At 54.4% G+C, this 20,704-nt stretch overlaps 10 protein-coding genes across 10 annotated transcripts; 5 read left to right on the forward strand and 5 right to left on the reverse strand.

Moving 5' to 3' along the window:
- Nucleotides 1–77: 77 nt before the first annotated feature.
- J7T54_003750 (ribosomal protein S27/S33) lies at nucleotides 78–610 on the reverse strand (the record flags this gene model as incomplete). The annotated part of the gene is made up of 4 exons (XM_051508218.1): nucleotides 78–112; nucleotides 160–209; nucleotides 268–524; nucleotides 572–610. The coding sequence occupies 4 exons, from the start codon at nucleotides 608–610 to the stop codon at nucleotides 78–80; spliced, it is 381 nt and encodes a 126-aa protein (XP_051360682.1).
- Nucleotides 611–1,150: 540 nt separating this feature from the next.
- J7T54_003751 (Ribonuclease-like protein) lies at nucleotides 1,151–2,134 on the forward strand (the record flags this gene model as incomplete). The annotated part of the gene is made up of 1 exon (XM_051508219.1): nucleotides 1,151–2,134. One exon carries the CDS (start codon nucleotides 1,151–1,153, stop codon nucleotides 2,132–2,134), a length of 984 nt encoding a protein of 327 aa, XP_051360683.1.
- A 739-nt stretch (nucleotides 2,135–2,873) lies between these two features.
- On the forward strand, nucleotides 2,874–3,837 carry J7T54_003752 (Acyl-CoA-binding protein-like protein; the record flags this gene model as incomplete). Its single annotated transcript, XM_051508220.1, has 3 exons — nucleotides 2,874–2,889; nucleotides 2,942–3,239; nucleotides 3,294–3,837. 3 exons carry the CDS (start codon nucleotides 2,874–2,876, stop codon nucleotides 3,835–3,837), a joined length of 858 nt encoding a protein of 285 aa, XP_051360684.1.
- Nucleotides 3,838–4,688: 851 nt separating this feature from the next.
- On the forward strand, nucleotides 4,689–5,315 carry J7T54_003753 (uncharacterized protein; the record flags this gene model as incomplete). Its single annotated transcript, XM_051508221.1, has 1 exon — nucleotides 4,689–5,315. The coding sequence occupies one exon, from the start codon at nucleotides 4,689–4,691 to the stop codon at nucleotides 5,313–5,315; it is 627 nt and encodes a 208-aa protein (XP_051360685.1).
- A 242-nt stretch (nucleotides 5,316–5,557) lies between these two features.
- On the reverse strand, nucleotides 5,558–8,043 carry J7T54_003754 (NADH-ubiquinone oxidoreductase 78 kDa subunit-like protein; the record flags this gene model as incomplete). Its single annotated transcript, XM_051508223.1, has 5 exons — nucleotides 5,558–5,675; nucleotides 5,727–7,631; nucleotides 7,748–7,799; nucleotides 7,853–7,876; nucleotides 7,929–8,043. 5 exons carry the CDS (start codon nucleotides 8,041–8,043, stop codon nucleotides 5,558–5,560), a joined length of 2,214 nt encoding a protein of 737 aa, XP_051360686.1.
- Nucleotides 8,044–8,524: 481 nt separating this feature from the next.
- On the reverse strand, nucleotides 8,525–10,461 carry J7T54_003755 (uncharacterized protein; the record flags this gene model as incomplete). The annotated part of the gene is made up of 2 exons (XM_051508224.1): nucleotides 8,525–9,451; nucleotides 9,502–10,461. The coding sequence occupies 2 exons, from the start codon at nucleotides 10,459–10,461 to the stop codon at nucleotides 8,525–8,527; spliced, it is 1,887 nt and encodes a 628-aa protein (XP_051360687.1).
- A 1,433-nt stretch (nucleotides 10,462–11,894) lies between these two features.
- J7T54_003756 (aldo-keto reductase family protein) lies at nucleotides 11,895–12,720 on the forward strand (the record flags this gene model as incomplete). The annotated part of the gene is made up of 2 exons (XM_051508225.1): nucleotides 11,895–11,937; nucleotides 11,984–12,720. The coding sequence occupies 2 exons, from the start codon at nucleotides 11,895–11,897 to the stop codon at nucleotides 12,718–12,720; spliced, it is 780 nt and encodes a 259-aa protein (XP_051360688.1).
- Nucleotides 12,721–12,759: 39 nt separating this feature from the next.
- Nucleotides 12,760–13,948, reverse strand: J7T54_003757 (uncharacterized protein; the record flags this gene model as incomplete). Its single annotated transcript, XM_051508226.1, has 3 exons — nucleotides 12,760–13,518; nucleotides 13,591–13,745; nucleotides 13,804–13,948. The coding sequence occupies 3 exons, from the start codon at nucleotides 13,946–13,948 to the stop codon at nucleotides 12,760–12,762; spliced, it is 1,059 nt and encodes a 352-aa protein (XP_051360689.1).
- A 1,184-nt stretch (nucleotides 13,949–15,132) lies between these two features.
- Nucleotides 15,133–18,155, forward strand: J7T54_003758 (putative cytokinesis regulator protein; the record flags this gene model as incomplete). The annotated part of the gene is made up of 3 exons (XM_051508227.1): nucleotides 15,133–16,495; nucleotides 16,925–17,527; nucleotides 17,578–18,155. The coding sequence occupies 3 exons, from the start codon at nucleotides 15,133–15,135 to the stop codon at nucleotides 18,153–18,155; spliced, it is 2,544 nt and encodes an 847-aa protein (XP_051360690.1).
- Nucleotides 18,156–18,652: 497 nt separating this feature from the next.
- On the reverse strand, nucleotides 18,653–20,665 carry J7T54_003759 (tRNA (cytosine-5-)-methyltransferase NCL1; the record flags this gene model as incomplete). The annotated part of the gene is made up of 1 exon (XM_051508228.1): nucleotides 18,653–20,665. The coding sequence occupies one exon, from the start codon at nucleotides 20,663–20,665 to the stop codon at nucleotides 18,653–18,655; it is 2,013 nt and encodes a 670-aa protein (XP_051360691.1).
- Nucleotides 20,666–20,704: the final 39 nt, after the last annotated feature.

The raw sequence follows: 20,704 nt of genomic DNA on the forward strand, positions 1-20,704 counted from the left end.
GCCTGCAGCCTGGTATTGTACAATAGTGTCGGGTCTGGTGTAATGCCATACATAAATACAGAGCCTTCTTTTCGTGTTCATTTCTTCTTCTTTCCAAAGGCCTTGGTTTTGACTTGTCATTGTTAGCAACAGACATCCACGAAGGACCCGACGACTCACCAACTGCTTCCTTCTTTTTCTTCGGATTCCCCTTGCCTCTCGCCTTCAATCTGTAGCTGCGTCAGCGCGAAATTCACCTTCAGTGGCGTGCTGCTATGATCGACGTACTCCTCGACGTAGGTTGTACGGTCCTCCTCGGCGTCGTCCCAGGTCGCCAAACTTCGGTCTGACGAGCCGGTCTCCTCGTTCTCCACGGTGCCCTTAGGGACCTTCATGCCGAACATTTGATTCATCATCTTGACTGTCGCCACCTTTCGCGGGTAGTAAGAAGCCAGCGCGGGTCCGCGAAGTCGCTGGCGCAGGACCTTGTTGCCGAGTCGAAGGCCATCGGGATTGTACGTTGTCGCAAAGACCTGACATTGGGCCTACAACGAGTTAGCTACCGCCATCTTGAAGCAAAACTGTCATCTACCTTCATCAGGTCCAACATCCGTGATCGTGGGACACTCATGATGGCATAGTCGAATGTCGCAGTGGTCAACTTTTGGTTGTGAATCGTTGTCCACGTCAAAATCAACGTCGCGACGTCCAAACTGCTGCAGTGCTATTGGTCATACATGATGCGTGGGGCAGATTGTGCAGCCCCGGCCACTGTGCATATGCGCTAAGCCTGATTAATGCATCACTGAACTTAGCTTAACTGACAGCTCTGAGAGAGGACATTTCTTCAAATTATTCAAATAACGATTAAGGGCATCAAATCGGCACTTCTCGAAACCGGAGCCGGCTTGGAAGCAAACAAAGGAGGATGAGCAAACGTCAGCTCTCGAGTCTACCTGGGACTGATCTACTACGAGACAGCAAACGTCCGAGGAGTACAGATGCGCCTGGGCTTGATGCTTCTACGGCTGAGAAAATCGAGGTGTTGGGTAAGCTCGCCGACAATGCACAAGAAGCAATCGACAACCTACAGCAGCTTTTGCGATGGCGTCAGGGTAATGGGGAATCAGCCCATTCTTTGGTAACCAGATGGGAAGGCGTGGCGAGAAACATGCTTGGGCCGATACAGTCACTGGCCTCTGAAAACGTCCAAGATCAAAAACGTCAACATTTGGACTCGAATATCTACGTCAGGACGCCTTTGGCCATCCCATCATTCAGTGTCGAGCCATGGCGCTCGTCAGAGATTCCGACGCAGCTCCCACCTTTGCCGCCCATCAAAGACCCGGAGTTAGAACGCCTCGCATTTCTTCACATTGGGCTAGGAGAAGGCGGGAGCTACGAGCGCCTAGAGTGGATAGGCGATGCTTACTTGGAACTGATTTCCACGAACATTATATCAAAGACATTTCCGAAACTTAGGGCAGGGCGTTGCTCACAGCTGCGAGAGCAACTCATTCGCAACGTCACTCTGTCTCGCTACTTCCGCGAGTATGGTCTTCCGAGCAAGGCACGACTACCTCCGGAGGTTCTTCATGGACTTGGTGCAGGAAAGGGGAGGTCAAACGACAAAGACATCACAAAGACCCAAGGCGACATGTTCGAGGCTTACGTGGCGGCCGTCATCATGAGCGACCCGGAAAATGGCCTGGCAACCTGCATTCGTTGGCTTCGGGACTTGTGGTCGATGACCCTCCGAGAGCAGATTGTCGCAGCCGAGAAGGAGAAGCCAACCACCGTCAGAGTCTTGAACGAGGTGACTGGAGAGGTCAACGACCTTTCACCAAAGGAGCGTGTTGCACACCTCATCCGCGCGCCAGGGGTTACATTGGAGTACAGAGACTTGCCCTGTAATAAGAAGGACAAGCACTTGAAGCTGCCATTGTTTGCAGTAGGTCTTTATCTGACGGGCTGGGGCGAAACTGGAAGAGAACTGGGCTTGGGCATTGCTCAGTCGAAGAAGGAGGCTGCTCAGAAAGCTGCGACGCAGGCGCTCGAGAACCGTAAGCTGCTGAAAACATACGAGCAGAAGAAGAGGGCGTATGTTGAGGCCAAGAAGCAAGCCGAAGATGCTGAGCAGAGCAGCGGCATATGATACCGCGAACTCAATAGTAATTGGATTCCTGAGGAGACAAATTCCTTGGGGTAAAGGCGCGAGTTATTAGTGCCCACAGTGTATCATGCGTGCCTGTTCCTGCATTTGCAGCAACCACACACATGCCCAGGGACGCAGGCGTCACCGTGAGATATAGATGCGTACGTTACCTTCAACATGACTAACGAGCCCTGAACTGGAACGGTCCTCGACACAGACGACTTTCGCGGCATGCCGCTTTGCGTTAGTCCGTGTCGTTTTGCCCTCCTGGCTCAAGGTGACCCGTGAGGTGTGCACTGTAGCCCATTTAGCGGCGAGGTTCCCGAGACCGAGACCTGCGATTGCGCCGAGGTAAATGCATGTGGCCCATGTCATGCCATCATGTCGCTGTCGAGGCCGACCAATTGCACCAAGCCGTGCCTCGCCAACACTTCAATCACCACGCTCGACGAGTCTGGCATTTCTGCCACTGTGCAAGGCGACTTTTCCATCCTTCCTGTCGTTCGCTTTCCGGCGTTGATGCTGATCCAATACGCGCTTTGGTGACGTCGCGTGCGCGCTGTGGGGGCCCTGTATCTTATCTCGGCTCAGCTTTCCCACGTTCATTACACTGCGAACGAGGAACCCCGAAGTCCCTTTGACCCAACCTTGAACCCCTTCATCAACATCCAAGCCTTCAGTCGCCTCACCGTCATATTTTTGCCCGGGAGCATCGCTGCTCCCAGTCCACCCGCCCACCATGGCGGACTCTGTGGGTCAGTGTCATCGCAACCGTCATCCTCTATAAACCAGGCTAAGCCAGAGCAGATCGGGTGTTCGTTCACGCCCTCAACACCGTCAAGAAAGTCCCAAAGACGGGCGCAGCTCGACCTCCACCTTCCGACCGATTACGTCTCTATGGATTATACAAGCAAGCCATGGAGGGCGATGTGGATGGCGTCATGGAACGCCCCTCGTCCGGCACCGGCGCGCCTGAGGACGAAGTACAACGGGAGCGCGACAAGTGGGATGCCTGGAATTCGCAAAGGGGCTTGAGTCGGACGGAAAGCAAGAGGAGATATATTGAGGCACTCATCGAGACTATGCACCGATACGCAAACACCCCGTACGTAGCTTGCGCGGACGAGCGATTGGACAGACGGCTAACAGGAGATCCCAGTGATGCAAAGGAACTTGTCAGCGAGCTGGAGTTTGTGTGGAATCAAATCAAGAGCAACTCGGACAGCTCCTCCGACTCTTCACCCCACGCGTCGCGACGCTTCCAGCAACCAGCAAGCGGCTCCGATGGACCGATGAAGGTCCTGAGCCCGATGAGCGAACAAGACGAGGCCGAACTACGTTCTCAACGACAAATGGAGCTCGAAGACGACGAGGAGGAAGCGGAAACTCAGTCCAACAAGGGAAGTGGACGGTGGCAACGCAAGGTCGAGCGAGCCATCACGAATCTGTCAGCCGAGGTTGCCGCGCTCCGAGAGCAGATCACTGCTGGCAGAGAATGGCGCTCGAAGAAAGACAAGAGCTTTCCGGCGTGGCTCAGCTGGTTGGTGTGGACAGTGATGAAGCACCTGCTTGTGGACTTCTCCATCCTCGGTATCGTACTACTGTGGATGCGCCGACGCAAGGACAGAAGGCTCGAGGATCTGGTGCGCGCGGCGCTGCAGCTCACACGCGAATACATTAGAAAAGTGCTTCCGTCCAGGTGAATGGGTCGGATACACTGCACTCGCAGTCTCGACGTGAGATCCGCGTGCTCGTTGTCGTCTGCCTTCGACGAGGATGGCGGCAGCAGCTTCGTGAGCCCAGTCGCGGCCACGCATCGTACAGAAACCTTGGCACTTTAGCCTACTCGTACACAACAAAAATCGGACTGCGACGAGCAATCCCGAGGTCTCACGTGGTCAGCCTATTAGCACTTCGCTCTTCGGAGCACAACATCACCACCACCGGCAAGGCAGCTGATGCTGGAGGCATAGCTACTACCGGCCTCGGCAACATCATATGTTTACCTTGAAACCAATCGGTTCAAGACATTTGTAAAAGAGCGTGTGATTAGACACATCGCCACTATTTCATGTCCATACTCTGTCCATAGAAAGAGCAACGGTAGATATTGTTTGCCACGAAGCATCAGAAACAATGTCCGCGTGAGGTCCGCTGCCGCTGAGGTTGGAAGTAGAGTTATCAAAGTTAAGCATTCCGGGATCTTCGACTACCTTACCAGGTAAATATCTCTCTGCTTAGCTGGGTAGGCGATAGTAGTCTCTGTGTCTGCCGCAGGTCCGAGTTCGCAGTGGGCTGTCTTGGTATCCGAACATAAACTCATTGGTCATGGCGCCACCGATGGTCAATAGCATCACCATTCACCAACTGCTGCCCGTTTCTGGCCAGCCCCCACCATCATCTCAAAACAATTCTTACTTCATACACAAGCAGCGTGAAGCTTCGCAAACAATTTGGCCTAGAGACACGCCATGCTAAAGACGCCTTGATCAGAGACAGCTCGCTCCTTGGTGGCAGTGCCCCCTAACCTTCGAACATCACTACATCTCCCACTATGGCGCACAATCAACCAAACCCACGGCAGAGCCTCCAACAGCAACGGCAGCAAGTCCTTCCAGATGATGAACGGTCATCCATCCCGCCCCTCGCGTCAGACGCCATGGCCATCTTTATGCCCATCGAGGGCGACAGCATGATCGCGCCCTTCAACCCACCCTGGTCCGAGGTCGAGCGTCTGCAGAACAAGATCGAGGACATGGAGCCCCACGCCGCCCGCGTGAAGAAGAACATGAAGGACCTGTACAAACGCGAGTGCCTGCGACTCTACCAAGAAGCCCGGATCGATGAACGCAGGCAGAATGGCGCCATGAAGGACACGGCGTACCCGGTCAATGCGCAGCACAGGGAAGAGGAGCTGAATCAGGCCATCGCCAACATGTCGGCGCCAGCCAACTTCCGGGGGGTAAGTACACCCGCCGTCTGCAGAATGGCGCCGCCCGACTTTGGGGCGGATTTCTCCGTGCGTGGTCGATCGAGGGAACAGTGGACTACCGACATGGAAAGGACTATCAGTCAAGGGCTGGTAAACCTCCGTGGGTACGACGAGCACAACCGAAGTCAGAAGGAGAGGTACACAAAGATGTTGGAAGATGAGAAAAGCGTCGCAATGGACCTGGACTGAGCTCGACAGAGGAACCAGAGAGGATAATTATCACCTGGGCGTCGAGTCCTGCCACGGCATCGTAGAGCAGAAACCGCAACAATTTGTCATGAAATAGCATGCGAGATAGATCTGTAAAATGCTTACAAAGGAAAGTGCACCGTAGTGTCACTTTATACCGTCTCTAGTGTCCTTTATGTACAGTGGATGCGAACAATCTAGAAACGCAACATGGAGCCCTCCTCCGAAAGTGTACAATCTCTCTACGAGCCATACTCAACCTGTCCCATGGGCCTGTTCTCCTCAATTCCAGGCGCCATCAGGTTGGTCCGCGGGTCGCCAGTGGCCTTGGCAGCTGAACAGCGAGCCATGGTCGGTGAACTATTGCGTGTCAGTTGTCAATCTCACATTGTACAGAACTTTTTCACTCACCTCCTTGAAATCACATCTGTGAAGTAGAAGTTGTCAATGACCTTCTTCAGAGGTTCTCCTGTGGCCTTGGATCCCTTGTTCTGGTCCACCAATTGCACCTTGCTCAACTCGCGCAGAGCAACGGGCTCAACGACGTCGTATGCGGCCAGAGCGGGAGAGATCTCGACCATACGGTCGCGAACAGCGGCCACGTCATCATAGGGCAGCGAGACACCCATGAACTCACCAGCGGCACGGAGGATCTTCCAGTCAGTGCGAGACGCTCCGGGAAGCGAGGTGGCAGCACGAGTCATCTGCACACGGCCCTCGGTATTGATGTAGGTTCCAGCCTTCTCAGTGTAGGCAGCGCCAGGGAGGACGATATCGGCAATCTGGGCGCCGCGGTCACCGTGGTGTCCCTGGTAAACCACGAACGCGTCTTTGGGGATGTCGGCCTCGTTGAACTCGTCGGCGCCGAGCAGCCAGACGAACTTGGGCTTCGTCTCGGCGACGGCGGCAGAAGGTGTGGTAAAGCCCACTTCGAAGGCCCCAGCGCGCGAAGCCTCGCGCTGCAGGATGTTGTAGCCGTCCCATTCTTCAGTTCTGAAGTTAGTGGCGTTCTTCTCGACGTAGGTACCAACAGTCTCATAGAACGCCTTGGCATCGGCGTGGTCTGTGACACCTGAGCCCACAATGATCATTGGGCGCTTAGCGGCTTGGAGCTTCTTGCCGAACGGTCCCGCAAGAGCCTTCTTGAGAGCAGCGTGGTCCGTGCCGAGGTGCTCGAAATCAAAGGTCGAATCCCAGGTCTCGCCAACGACACCAATCTCGAGATCAGAGCGAAGCCACTGCTTGCGGATGCGGGCATTGAGCACGGCAGCCTCGTGGCGAGGGTTAGTGCCGATCAATAGAATGGCGTCGGCCTCCTCAATACCAGCGATACGAGAGTTGAAGAGGTAGTTGGAGCGGACATCAACACCGTGGGCGAGGGGCTGGCTTCCGGTAGGGGTATCGAGGGCCAGGTTGTCGGAGCCAAGCTTGTTGGCCAGGTCCTTGGCCACAACGAGGGACTCAACCTCGGTTAGAGCACCAGAGATGACCTTAAATTCGTTACCCTGGGGCTTCTTGGCCTCGTACGCGCGAGCAACGTGAGACAGGGCCTCCTCCCAATCAGCGGGCTCGAACTTGCCCTCGCGGCGGATCAGAGGCATCGTCAGACGCTGGGTCTTCAAGCCATCGCAGGCGAAACGGGTCTTGTCATTGATCCATTCCTCGTTCACGTCGTCGTTGAGGCGGGGCAGGACACGCATAACCTCGAGGCCTCGGGAGTCCACGCGAATGTTGGAACCCAGACCGTCGAGAACGTCGATGGTTTCGGAGTGCTTCAGCTCCCAGGGGCGGGCTCGGAAAGCATATGGCTTCGAGGTGAGCGCGCCAACAGGGCAGAGATCAATGACGTTGCCAGAGAGCTCGGTGTCGAGGTTCTGCTCAAGGTAAGTTCCAATCTGGATGTCGTTGCCACGGCCAGTCGACCCAAGCTCGGGGGCACCGGCAACGTCGTTGGCGAAACGGATACAACGCGTGCAGTGAATGCAGCGGTTCATGGACGTCTTGATCAGTGGGCCAATGTTCTTGTCCTCGACGGCACGCTTGCCGCCAACTTCATGGAATCGTCCGCGGTCGGCACCGTATCGCATCGACTGGTCCTGGAGATCACACTCGCCACCTTGGTCACAGACCGGGCAGTCGAGAGGGTGGTTCGCCAGCAAAAATTCCATCACACCTTCGCGTGCCTTGTGGGTGAGAGCCGAGTTTGTCTTGACAACCATACCGGGCTGCACAGGCCAGGCACATGAGGCGACGGGCTTCGGGGCCCTCTCGACTTCGACCAAGCACATACGGCAGTTGCCAGCAATCATCAGTTTTCTACACCGGGGTCAGTGTTCGTTCGGCTCGATTCGATCGTGGAGTCTCGTACTCATGGTAACAGTATCTGTATCTCGTCAATGATGTTTCCATATACGACGCTTATGTGGGCTTACCTGGGCACTGTCACTCCAGCCTTTTCGCAAGCCTGGATCAAGGCTGATCCAGCTATGACGACGTCAGTATACCTCGGAGAGCACTCCGAATGCGTCGCCTCGTACCTTCGACAGAAACCTTTTTCCCATCTAGCACCACGTTAGCCAGACTGCAGACCCCAATGGCATGTTGCCAACTCACCAATGGTCAACTCCACCTCGGCTGGACGATATTGCGTCGTCGCAAAGGTGCGCGAGACCTGGGCTGTTCGCTTGCCCGCCCGCCAAGCCGAACGTGCCAGAGACTGTCGGAGCATCGTGTCGCCTTGACGGAGAAGAAAAGGGGAGGAAGAGGGGTGGCACGAGGGTGAGGAGGGTTAAAGGCTCAGTCGTTGACGTCTGGTATCGAGGATCTCTTTGCCAGCGGTCGGTCGACAGGTTCCGGCTGTTTGGGGGAATTCTGGTGGCGCTGACTAAGGTTGTTATTTACCTGTGCCGTGATTGGCTGACACCTGCGATTCATGCCTGAGGCCGCAACTGGCCCGCTCTGCCTACATCAAAATTGCTGCGCGTCGAGGCCGCTTCTCTCACTTCTTCTTTCCCCTCAATAATTAATTGTACACGGGCACATTTTATTGTAGGTGAGCTTGATCGCCAGGATTTGTTCTGGTTGATACTGTCGAGTCTTCCTCTATCTTGTGCCCAAGAGAGATCACACGCCGATTATGGAAGCATGCGAAAGCTTCAACTTGATGAGCGATGCCTCTTACCGCCGGTCGTGACATTTACACATACTATCTATGAACTGCAGCTGCATTGCATGGCGCGCTCGAAGCGGGGCACGTCGCCTGTCCATCTCTGCTCTTGCTCTTCGTTCCCTTGGTACTCAGCCTCATTGTGTACTTCCCCGGACCAACGATCTTGGAACGGGTTCAGAGCCATGTGCATCAGTTGATCCAAGACCTCACGGTCGCCGTCCTTCTCCACCCTGCGGATGACCTCGTCCAGGATCCATCCTCGCGGGATGAAGTTGGGGTTGACACGCTTCATGGCTGCGCGGCGCTCTTCGTCCATGGCTGCGGACACGGTGTCGCTGCCCTCACCCCAGTCTTCGACAATGCGTGACCTCCATGCTTGTAGCCATTTCGCAATCTGACCCCGTGCCTCGTCTTCCGTAACCAACTTGGGTGGTCCTTCTTGGTGGAAGAACACGGAAGCAATTTCCTTCCGTGCCTCTGGCGTTGCAATCTGCTCCAGTCGGAGGGCACTGAGTCGGCGGAAGAAGTGCGTAAAGTCAAGTTCGAGGCTTTCCATTGTGTCCAGAGCCTCGCTGAAAAGCTCCTCAAAGTCGGAAGTTTTGAAGCTCAGAAGGCCGAGACGTCGTGTCATAAGCTTCTTGTACTCGGCCAGGAAGACAGACTTGAATTCTTCTCCTACCTGGGTGATGATCTTCTCGGCTCTCGCAATGACTGCTTTTTCCTGGCTCTCCTCGATACCCTTTTCAACGAAGGTCGGGTCGTCGACTTGAGCCCCGATACCCAGCGTCTCGCCGAGTGCCTCACCAAGCCTGACCAAATTCCACCAGATAATGGTGGGCTGGTTCTTGTAGCTATATCGAAGCATGTGATCATCGTGATTTGGTGTATATGCTGGGTCGAAATTATCCATGAACGCGAAAGGACCGTAATCCATTGAAAGGCCGAAAATTGACGTATTGTCTGTATTCTGTGCCAGGTCAGCGAGGTTCCTTCAGGAGCTAAGAGGCAGGGACTTACCAAGACTCCGTTCATGAAGCCGTACGCTTGCCAGTGCGCCACAGTGACTGCATTGCGCCGGGCGACTTCCCTGTAAAGTCGTGTGAACCTGTTCTCTGCAGCGTCATCGGGCCCTTGGATCTCTGAAGCTTCTACGCCTCTCGTTGGTGTAGACGCGTCCACCGGCTCTGATGGGTTGTCTAGACGAGCTGGCAGCGTATCCCATCCACCGAGCACATCCTCTGCGATATACGTCGACAGTTGGCGGATGAGGTCCCTGTTGCCACGCGCTCGTAGGATATCGAAGGTTCCAAGGCGCAACCACGACTGCGCAAAGCGGAGCACGATAGCTCCAGGCTCCATCCTCTCGCGTAGCACTTGAGAATGCGGCAGCAATGACAAGGACAGCGCACGGGTTGTCGGGATTCCCAAGGCATTCAAACTCTCTGAGACCACGAACTCTCGGATACTGGACCGCAGCACAGCCTTGCCATCGGCGAAGCGAGAGTATGGCGTCATGCCTGCGCCTTTGAGCTGTAGCTCATACCGCTCCTTCGTCTCTGGGTTTGTCGCTTCAAACAAGGAGATCGCGCGTCCATCGCCCAATTGACCGGCCCATGAACCGAACTGGAAACCACCATAGCACTGGGCCCAAGGGTAGCCCCCCTCCAGTTTCTCCTCGTCCCAGCCCAAGAGTCTGTTACCAGCCACAAGCTGGCGAAACTCCTCCGTCTTGGCCTCCTCGGGGTGTATACCGATATCCTTCAATGCAGCAGGGCTCACACAAAGTAGCTCGGGATCCTTTTGCTCCTCCGGGCGAACCCAGGTGTAGAGCGCCTTTTGCACGGTCCGAGGTCGGATTTGGTCCCTCGGGGTTTTGTGTGAATCTGCGGGTGTAGGGAAAGTGGCGTCTGGCGGCAGGGCCTCTGTGAAGCGCCATGACTTGGGCAAGTCCCGGAGGGAGACGCCGGTGCTGCTCATACTGCTGGATGCGCGCTTCGGCAAATGAAACTTTGTGAAGCTGACTCCAGCTCTTGCGGTATTTGATGCTAGGAGCACACTTTTCTGACAGATAGTACCTGGAAGCATCAAGTGTGTTGTGGTCTAGTGTCTATGTAATGAAGAGTATGAGCAGGAATCGAGTTGTCTTGATAGCTGGCTGAGTGGCGAGACTGCGACCTCGGTTGGGACTGATAGTTCACTCCGGAGTCCGACCTCCGGAGTTCAGAGTGCGCTCGTCCATCTGACATCATGAAAGCAATACGGGTCACAACAGCATCAAATTGACGTTCAGAAGCTCAATCTCGATAAGCCCAGGCGAAATCGAACTCTGGTAAAATAGCTTTATTGCTATCAGTGTCATACATAGTTTGGTTTCCGGCAATTACGTTGGGTCATTTGGTCGAGTTCGTATTGTGGAGGGAATAACTACGCTGCACACGATACTATTTGATAACAATGTTCCACATCCGGCTCACCGTCAGCCTTACGAGTGTTACCATGCTCAAAAGCTACTCAAAAATTTATTTTGTAGAAACGCAACCCTAGGTGTAAAACTGAGACTTCTGCGCTTTCCGCCGCTTTCACACCCTGAACCGATACGAGTGTACGCAGGGTAGGTGAAATGATGAGGCCGCGAATGGCGACAGGCACGAGTTCACTGTCGGTCCTAATAATAGCAAGCATTTGCCCGTTTTTTTCCCTCCAGACAACATAGCCTCGCGTCTAGTTTTGAAACAGTGAACAAATTGCAGTCACTCGAAAGCAACCAGCTTTCACTGAGGACTCTTTTGTCTGGATCTCGATGTTGGATCATGCCAGTCCTAGATCGGCTTTGGCTCAAGAGCGAATCATGTAAAGTAACTCAAAGCTGTCAATCTACTGTTCTGCTTCACTGCTGTTTCGCGCTTCAGTGTCGGTAAGGGCTAAATACATGACCTGAAGTACTGTCGACAATGCAATTCATGTACACGGCGGATCTAGGGAACAATAGAAGACGTCAAGTCTGTGCACCCGAAGTCGTTAGTTAGCCAACCACACAACATGACCGTTGCCGGAGGCGGGACAGATTATGCAGCTTCGTATTACCGATAGAGTATCCGCTGCTCTAAAGCAACGAAAAACAGCAAGACTAGGTGCTAAAGAAGCAGTCTCACGAAGCACTGAATTTGTCAGAACCAAAGCTTTTTCTCATCCAAACTCACCAAGACTACGGGGAACCTTGTCAAAATGGGCTCAATCGGCGCTGGATTTCCTACTCTGAAAATGCCAGATGGCAACGACATCCCAGTGGTAAGGCAACAGGCATAATTGACAAACACCGTCTTACATGATAGGTTGCCTACGGCTTAGGTAGCTCTCGCCAGAGAGGGGCCGGCAAGCCTCGAGACGAGACACTTGTTAGGCTGACCGAGATGGCCCTTTCCTGTGGCTATCGACACGTTGATGGCGCCCAAAGTGAGTGGGATTGTATTTGTTTGAGGTCGCACTGACGAGGGAATAGTATACGGCAACGAGGAGGAACAAGGCGATGGCATAAGAGCGTCTGGGATTCCCAGGGACCAGATCTTCGTCACCACAAAGTACTCGGGCGCGGACCCAAAGACATCCATCAAGACGGCCTTTGCAGGCTCACTCGAAAGACTTGGCCTAGACTATGTGGATTTGTACCTCATTCACATACCGTACTGGGCTTCGACCAAAGAAGAGCTGCAGCAGCAGTGGGCCGAAATGGAAGCCATCAAGGAGTCTGGCAGAGCCAAGTCAATTGGTGTATCCAATTACCTGCAAGAGCACCTGGAGGTCATCCTGGCCGCGGCCAGGATCAAACCTGCCATCAACGAGATCGAATACCACCCGTATCTTCAGCAAGACGGCCTCCTCGAGTTCCATCGCAAGAACGACATCGCAGTGTCCTGCTACGGCGCTTTGGTGCCATTGACCAAGGCTCCTGGAGGCCCTGTCGATGACCTGTGGACCGAGTTGGCGCGCAAATACAGCGTGACGGAATCCGAGATTGGTCTGAGATGGGTTCTCGATCAGGGCTTTGTTGCTGTGACCACAAGCTCTAAAAGGGAGAGGCTTGAAGGGTTTGCACGCAAGCTGCCAACCTTCAAACTGACCGGGGATGAGATCTCCGATATCGCGACATTGGGCAGGAAGAGAAAGCGTTTCCGTGGGTATTTGAGGAAGTACTTCGACACTGTTGACCAGAAACTCGGTCACTCGATCGACTACTAGATAGTTGACCCTCCCTTGTCGCACCTAAGGGTTTAGTATTCAAAGTTCATCATCCGAAGCAGTCTCGCTCCCCTCGCCTACAGGCACTGCCGGGGCTGGCTTCTTCGCAGTGAATGGCAAGCTTCTTTTCGGCGGCGGCTGTGCACTTTTCCTCTGTTGTTGTGCCGTTGCGCTGGACTCTCCTTCTGTTGCCAAAGGCTGACTTTTGGACGCCTTGCTCGAAGCCGCCCTCAATGGGCGCGGCGCTGGCTTACCGTCGCTCGCTGTAGAGGCTGTGGCGTCGCTTTCCGTACCCTTCTCGGTCTCTTCCGGATCCTGAGGTTCGGATGGCTCAGTCTTGATTTTGTCGATTTCCATCGACTCAAAGCCATCATCCGATTCTTCTTCCACAATCGGGGCGGCTGCTTTTCTCTTGATGGCTCGTGATGTCTGCGTCTTGCGTCCTGGTTGAGGTTGTGTGGGCTGAGATGGTTGAGATGGCTGCTGAGAGGCAGAGCCGGCACTCGAGGGAAGAGTTGCAATGACCTTCTGTTGTTCCCGGATCTTGACCTTTTTCTCGTTGAGCAGATCGCGAAATTTCATGAGGAGGACAGTCTCGTCCTCTTGCTTTGCCTTGATAAGCTCCTCAACCTGATACCTCAACTCAGTGACCTCGCTCTCCAGCTGAGAAATCTTTGACGTGAATGAGGCGGCTCTTTTCTCACAATCCACTACCGCATCGACGGCAGTCGCGCACCACTCCAGGACATTGAGCTCGCCACCCTCGATTTGCGGTATTGCCAGCTCCCCTAGACGTTGCTGCAACTGTTAGTACGACCTGATGAGAGAATGGGAATGGCCTACGCTTATGCCCTGGATGGACTTTCGTACGATGATGGATATCGACTTGCCCTCGGCCACAACTGCCGTGGCTTCAATATCTGGCATATAGCCGTACCGAAGTAATTGCTCGAGTACCGTGTGCCACTCTCCATCGTCAACTGGGCCATTCTTGGCACGAAGCGAAGGAACATCGCTTTGTTTCACTGCAGATCGTAGAACGTCAGCTTGAAATAACCGGCGCGGTACTCGTGTGAGTCTCACATTTTAAAGCATACTCAGCTTCAAATTCTGTGGCTTCGAGTCTGAGATCAAGCGACTTCGGCCCTCGGTCCTTGACGTTGACCAATATGTATTTGGTCTCATCATCGGTGCGACTGAACTTGAGCACTCGTTTGTTATTTGGCATCTTCGCGACTTCAGCAGCCTACAGCGCAAATCACCTGGATGATAAATCTGGACGTAATTGGCAATGTGATGCGTGTCAAAGCCAGTGAGTGAAACCCCAAGGTGGCGATGTAAGCCTCACAGTGGTGGTGAATCTGAGGGCTTCAGCCTTTAGCTCCTCAGGGTTGCGATACTCAAGTTTCACAATGTGTCCAAGGTAAAGTCAGATATAACTGCTGACGAGGTGGGGGAAAAACCTTACACTACTATGATATAATGACATTCTTTCACGCAATGAAGGAGAACTCGCTGCTCGGGTTGGTCGGGTCCTGTCGTTCGTGATATCACAAGTAAGCACATCTCTGTACTCTGTAGATTCTAGGCAGTTGCAGGCACCTGCGCCATGCCTTGCAGACTGCACTATGCAGTGCGGCGTGAATCACAAGTGCTGCACGCACGGGCCTATGACTGGAGTCACTGGACCCTGCTAAAGTACGTAGACTGGAGCCAATTCAATCAGGGTCCGCACTGTAATAACACCGAACATGGCGCCAAGTCCGTCACCGTCTGTGCAATTATCGGAAAACATTCGCTTCAATTAATGAATGACAAGATGTGTTTCAAAGTTTCATCAAACGAGGCCATGATTATCTCCAAGTCTTCATCAGGTCTTTGCCAACCGTCATCTGCACGCGTGGTACTCAGGTAGTATTAGCTTCAAGTGACGCGAAAGTGGAACAGAAAGCGCGTCGTGCTTAGCTACAGCCAATCATTGAGCTGCAAGCTCAAAATCACGTGTGGGAACTCACCGTTTTCAGGTGGAGGCGGGAAATCAGAGTCAGAGGGGCCCTGATTTCCAGAAGGACATTTTGAACCAGGAGGCCTGAGGCCCCCACAGGCGGCTCCCAGCCTCTTGCAGTGTCCCAGCCTTCAAGAAGTTCAACATTCCACCAGCTTGGGGTTCCAAGCCCACTTTCCCGGCTACTGCACCCTCCATCCTCAGCTTGACATAACGACACCTACTGACCATCTAAATTATTGCTCAACCACGATATTGCCGACCCCAGACAATTGACGACAAGAGCGAAAGAGCGAAAAACATATACTTGAGCCCGCGCTGCGTTTTGAGCACTGCCCGTGCATGAGGATTGGAGGCTTCGGTCGACCACATGCCCCCCCGTCGCAGAGACCTCGATTCTCCTTACCATGGACACCCTGCAACTGAAGAATCGTCTACCTGTGGAGGAGGAGGTTGAAAACTGGGACGATGGCGACTTCATGATGGAAGGAGGGGACGACTTTGGTTTCCGCAGCCCTTCAGCAACCACCGCGCCATCGCGACGTCGGGACTCTAACTCTTCGCACATGTCGCTGCGCTCGGAACTTGAGTCATGGGCGGAGGAAGAAGAAAACCAAGTCCACATTCCAGGAGATGACGAGAAGTCGACAATGGAAGCTCTGTCGGCCGCGAAAGATGCAGGCATACCTCTACCAACAGGCATATCAGCATCCGCACTGATGGGAGGGACGATCAAGCGACTGGGAGGTAGAAAGATACGGAAGATCACGCAGGAGGATTGGGACAACGACCTTGAAATCCCCGATTCTGCGCAGGGCTTTAAGATCAAAGCGCAGGACGACACGGCCTTCCCCGAAGTGCTACGACAGGTCAGTGGCGGCTCAGTTCAAGCGAGTCCCACGAAGCTGCCGGGGAGTACAGCATCCCTATCGGACATCATGACGAGGAGTCCCAGTCGTGCAAGCTCAGCTTCGCGAGGCGCACCGCTCAACTTGGACCAGTTCAAGGACAATGATGAGGATGACTTTTTTGGCGACGGATTGGCCACGGTCAAGGTCGCAAAACGGCCAGTCATGAAGCCCATCTCACTCATCACCCCGCCCACACCACAGAAAGCTGCCGAAATCCCCGCGGAAGACGACTTTGAGCAAGGTCTTGAGTTGCCCTCGGATGGTACACTACAGCTCTCGCAACGGAGAGACATTCCCAAAACCCCGCTTCCACAATTTGAGGACCTGGATTGGGGCGAGGGCAGCTTGGGGACTAGGTTTGGTGGTACGCGACGCGATGGCAGGTCGAACAGGAGCTCATCCACCTCTGCTCTGAGTCCCAGCGTAGCCAGTTCAGTCACTGCGGAGAGTGAAGATGAGACCTTTGACGGATTGGTACTTCCCACTGGACCTGTCAACTTTAACGACCGCCTCCAGCAACGACGTAAGAGCAAGTCTCCTGTGCGGGTACCTGAGGAGCCTTCGCCTCCGAAGACGATGACTTCGACCCCAGCCGAGGCAGACAGGCCTGGGTTTCTCGATGGCCTGGACATTGGGGATGGAGACATGTTCAACTCGGGCAAGTTGACGCTGCATCGCAACATAAAACTGAAGGAAGCTCCCAGCAGCAGCCCTGCTCGGCCCAAGACGGCTGTTTCCCTAACATTCACCAACAAGCCCTCAACATCGACCCGCATTCCCCGTTTACACGAGCGGGCACACTCAACCTCGCTAGAGCCCGTCTCTGAGAGTGGGGGCCCAATTCCTCCACGGGCTCGCCGTCCACCGTCTCGCCTGGGTCAAGGCCATCAGGCTCAATCGTCAGTGACCAGTATACCCACGCCAACAACGCCATCGCCTTCCTCGTCCCAAAGGTCGCCAGGAACGCCGAACAGTCGACGAGAGATAGGTAGCAAGGTCCCTACGCCTACACTACGCAACGAGCCTACGACAACCAATGCTCAGCTACTTAAGCAAAAGCGATCACTGCCTGCCATTCGACCATTTAACCCACCTTCCAAGATGCACAGCTCGCGGTATGAAAGGCCGCCATCAAGAGACAACAACGGCCGGCCTTTGTCTGGCCACCGCCCCAAAACGCCTGTGGAACGATCAAAAATTCAGGGAATGGAGAGTCCTGCCCAGACACGCAAAGTCAATGCGCCTTTCCTGCCAACAGGAGGTTCACAAAACAGATCTCACCATGCAGCCTCCAAGTCTCTGCGCTCATTCCGCCGCCATGACTCTGACAACTCGATCGAGCTCCGACCCAAGTCACGTTCTTTCTCTCGAGTCGGCATGCGTTCGCCTAGTCCGCAGCGCTACCGAGTTGCTGCAGATACTTGGGAACGCCTGAGTAAGCCTAAGAACCGACGACACTTTGGTGATGGTCATGAATTGGACGCATTTGATGACCTGCCAACTTCTAAAGAAAACGAAACGCGCTTCATGAAACAGCCGACATCAGGCAACGGCAAGGCCACGCTGCGCAACAAAGCTTCTGACAGGATGTCGACGCCAACGCCAACGCCAACGACACCTCAAGGACCAAGGCCAATGCCTCATTTTGCGCGTGATACCACTGCTAGCCGCATCGCGCGCGAGACTTCCCTGGCCCATAGGTCCTCGGTCAGCATCAGTGGACCACTAGCCCAGACGCATGCGCAAAGAGGCACACCGTTGGCAAACAGAAGCAACCTGAATACACCGCATCTCGAACACCCTCAATCTTTACGAGCCAAGAAATCCAAGCGACCGGCACAGCAAAAGCCGCATCTAATCTCGAACCTGAATGCTGACAAGGAATCAAAAAGTGGGCATGAATCTATCCCGTGGAAAAGATTTGACTGACCCATGCTGCAGTGGTGAACGGAATGTTTTACAACCCCGAGACATTTCGTTGGGAGGGCAACGAAAATGCACTCAACATCTTCGAAGCACCTTGCTCGACCCCAACTACAGCTACTACACCAGCGCCAATGAACCAAGAGAAAGCCACGACAACACCGCGCCCTGCGCTAATCACAAACATCAGTGCCACTAAGGGAGTACAAGTCGTGAATGGCATGGTCTTTGATCCTCAGAGCATGTCTTGGCTCAAAATTGGCAACCCACAGGCTGCGCGTTCGGATACGAGTGATACATTCGACAAATTCGATGCCTTTGGGGACGAGGACGACGTCTTCAAGGACATTCCGGACCTCGACGACAACACTAACGATGCGAAGAGCGGCCAAGGCCGCGTGAGCGACGTCAACGATGAGTGGCTTGTAGGCGAAGAATTCGACGTTGGCCCAGAATTCATTCGCCGACAACGTGAGGAGGAGGAAAGATGGCGCAAGAAGTGCGACAAATGGGTCGGTCGGGGCATGCGAGATCGTGAAGCTTGGCGCTGGACCATTCGCGAGCTCGTCTCCCAATTCGACGACCTGCCCATGTGAGCAGACACGGACTTTGCCCCGTCGATGAACATTTTGGTTCTTAGCAGGTCCTCGATACGAGGACCCTTGCGGCGACACTTTTATTCACATCGCTATTGTAATCTTTGGAAACGCCACGACCTTATGAAACGACAGCATTGCATGAGCATTTAGGCACGGAAAAGAAGGATAGGGAGGGCAAACCTAGGGGCACGAAGCCTGGCATTTTGGAGTTCCTGAGTTTTTTCTTCACTTTTTTTGGCTCTTGTTTCCCTCGAAGACGACGACCTTTATGACACGACTATACCTATACAAGCATGCTCTCTTGGGCCGCACTGCGATAGAGTTATACTGCGAAGAGAGTGATGATGCTGCCTCCACGGGGCTTATAACGACGCTACGACATGAATACACGATTTTGCTCCTTTGTTAACCAAAGAATATTTGACTCGAAATTTTGTGAACAACCCGCCCACCGGGTGATGCGCCTTGAGTATCAAACACTACACAGTGAACAATTATTTGTCCGCCTTCTTCGTCTTGCTTGTACTTCGAGGATCGATGCCTCTCCTGCGCATGGCGTTCCTCTTCCCCTTCTCCATAATCTCCTCATCCTCGTCCTCATCCCAGCCGCCAAAGTCGTCCTTGGCCGCCTCTTCCTCGTCGGCAGCGATGGGCGTCTTGTCAATGATCACGTTATCCTCATCCTGCCTACCGCCGCGAGAGCCCGTAGGGGCCTTGGGGGGTGTAGGTCCCGTCTTGTGGAACTTGGCGACGAAGAAACCGTCCACGTTGTAGGTGTGGGGATAGTACCTGCGTGTCAAGTTCATGCTCGCGTCGAATTTCTTGCCGCGGTAGCTTGTGAAGCCCTCCTTGCCAAAGGGGATGGTAGTGTCGACGAGTTTGACATTGGGTCGCTTTCGAAGAGCGTACTGTACAACCTCCTCGTTCTCCTCGACCGTGACGGAACAGGTCGAGTAGACAATGTAGCCACCGCCAGGCTTGTTGTTGTGTGAGACGGAGTCGATGGCGGCGAGGAGAAGTTGTTTCTGCAAGTGAGGCAGCTGCATAAAGTCGAGCTGGGTCTTGTTTGTCTTAACGCTGGGGTCCTTGGCAATGACGCCGGTTCCGGAACAGGGAGCGTCGAGGAGGACGCGGTCGAAACCGCCCATGGGCTTGGGGAACTCACGAGCGTCGTAGTTGGAGACAATGACGTTGCTCGCGCCCAGGCGGTGGACGTTACCGATCAGACCCTTGGAACGCGCCCGGTTGGGATCGTTGGCCATGATGAAGCCAGTGTTCTTCATCATAGCAGCCAGGTAGGTCGTTTTACCACCAGGAGCAGCGGCCATATCGAGCACGCGATCGTTCTCCTGGGGGTCCAGAGCCATGCATGGCAAAAAAGAGGAAGCGGCTTGCAGGATGTAGTGGCCTGCGAGGTACTCGGGGGTAGCACCAAGAGGGACACTCGTCTCAAAGACTTGAAGACCGACCTTGGACCATTTGCCCACGGGCTCGAGGGTGACACCACGGTTAATCAACGCCTGGGCGAGTTCTCGACGGTTGGTGCGGAGGGTGTTTGTGCGGATGACGACGGGACGGGCAGACTCGTTGGCTTCGAAAAAGGCAAAGGCCTCTCGAGGGGTGAACAGGTTGTACAGCTTCTCGGCGAGATAGTCCGAGTACCCGTAGTAGGCACAGACATCCTTCAGTAGCTGAGCAGTGTACTCAGCCCTTGATCTGCCCTCCTGGTGCAGGTTGGCAAAGTCGTCCAGCACACGGATGTTCTCAGTGATTCGCGTTCGAAGTAATTGCAGGTCAGGTGCAAGCATGGCTTTTGTCTTGGCAGCCAAGTCATCATCATCATCATCGTCGTCCTCTAACACCTTGGGCTTGTCTCCCGCAATGTTGGTCTGCAGGGCCGCCTCCTTCAATTCGGCCTCGTCCGCTGCGGCCTCCTCCTCCATTTGCCTGTCCAGTTTCGCGGACAACCCAGCCATGTTGGCTGCTGTGAGCTTCTCTTCGCCATCTGATTCATCCTCATCCTCCGAGAAGATAGCCCTTGCGCGACCTTCCTCGTCCGAGTCAAACACCGAGTCGTCGTCATCGTTGTCGGAACCGAGGAAGTCGTCGCCGAGGGTACCATTGGGTGCCTCATCCGAGTTGCCTGCCTCAAGATCCGAGCCGGCGAACTCATCGTCCATCTCTTCGTCGTCCGAGCCCTCGGGAGCAGGCACCTTCGCAGCAGCGGCCTTCTTGCCCTGGCGATGGGCAGGCAATTCCTTGGGGCCCTTGGTCTTGTCCGACCCCTTGACGCCGTTGCCGTTCTTGAGAGCCGCCTTTCGTTCGCGCCTCTTGGAAACGGGCGTTGAGTTGCCCGTTGTCGCAGATGCCTTGCCCATCTTTCGCTTCTTTTGCGGTTCCTCGATGGCCTCGACCGGGATGCCAGCCTTGCGCTTCAACTTGGCATAATGCGCTTCGGACAGGGGCTCAGGCGCCGCCTGCTTCTTCATACGACGTCCAACACCCATCTTGACGATTGTTTGTGGGAATGAATTGGCTGACAAGTC

The sequence above is a fragment of the Emericellopsis cladophorae genome (genome assembly GCF_022114955.1).
Source record: "Emericellopsis cladophorae strain MUM 19.33 chromosome Unknown NODE_41_length_209042_cov_117_554763, whole genome shotgun sequence".
NCBI classification, from domain to species: domain Eukaryota; kingdom Fungi; phylum Ascomycota; class Sordariomycetes; order Hypocreales; family Bionectriaceae; genus Emericellopsis; species Emericellopsis cladophorae.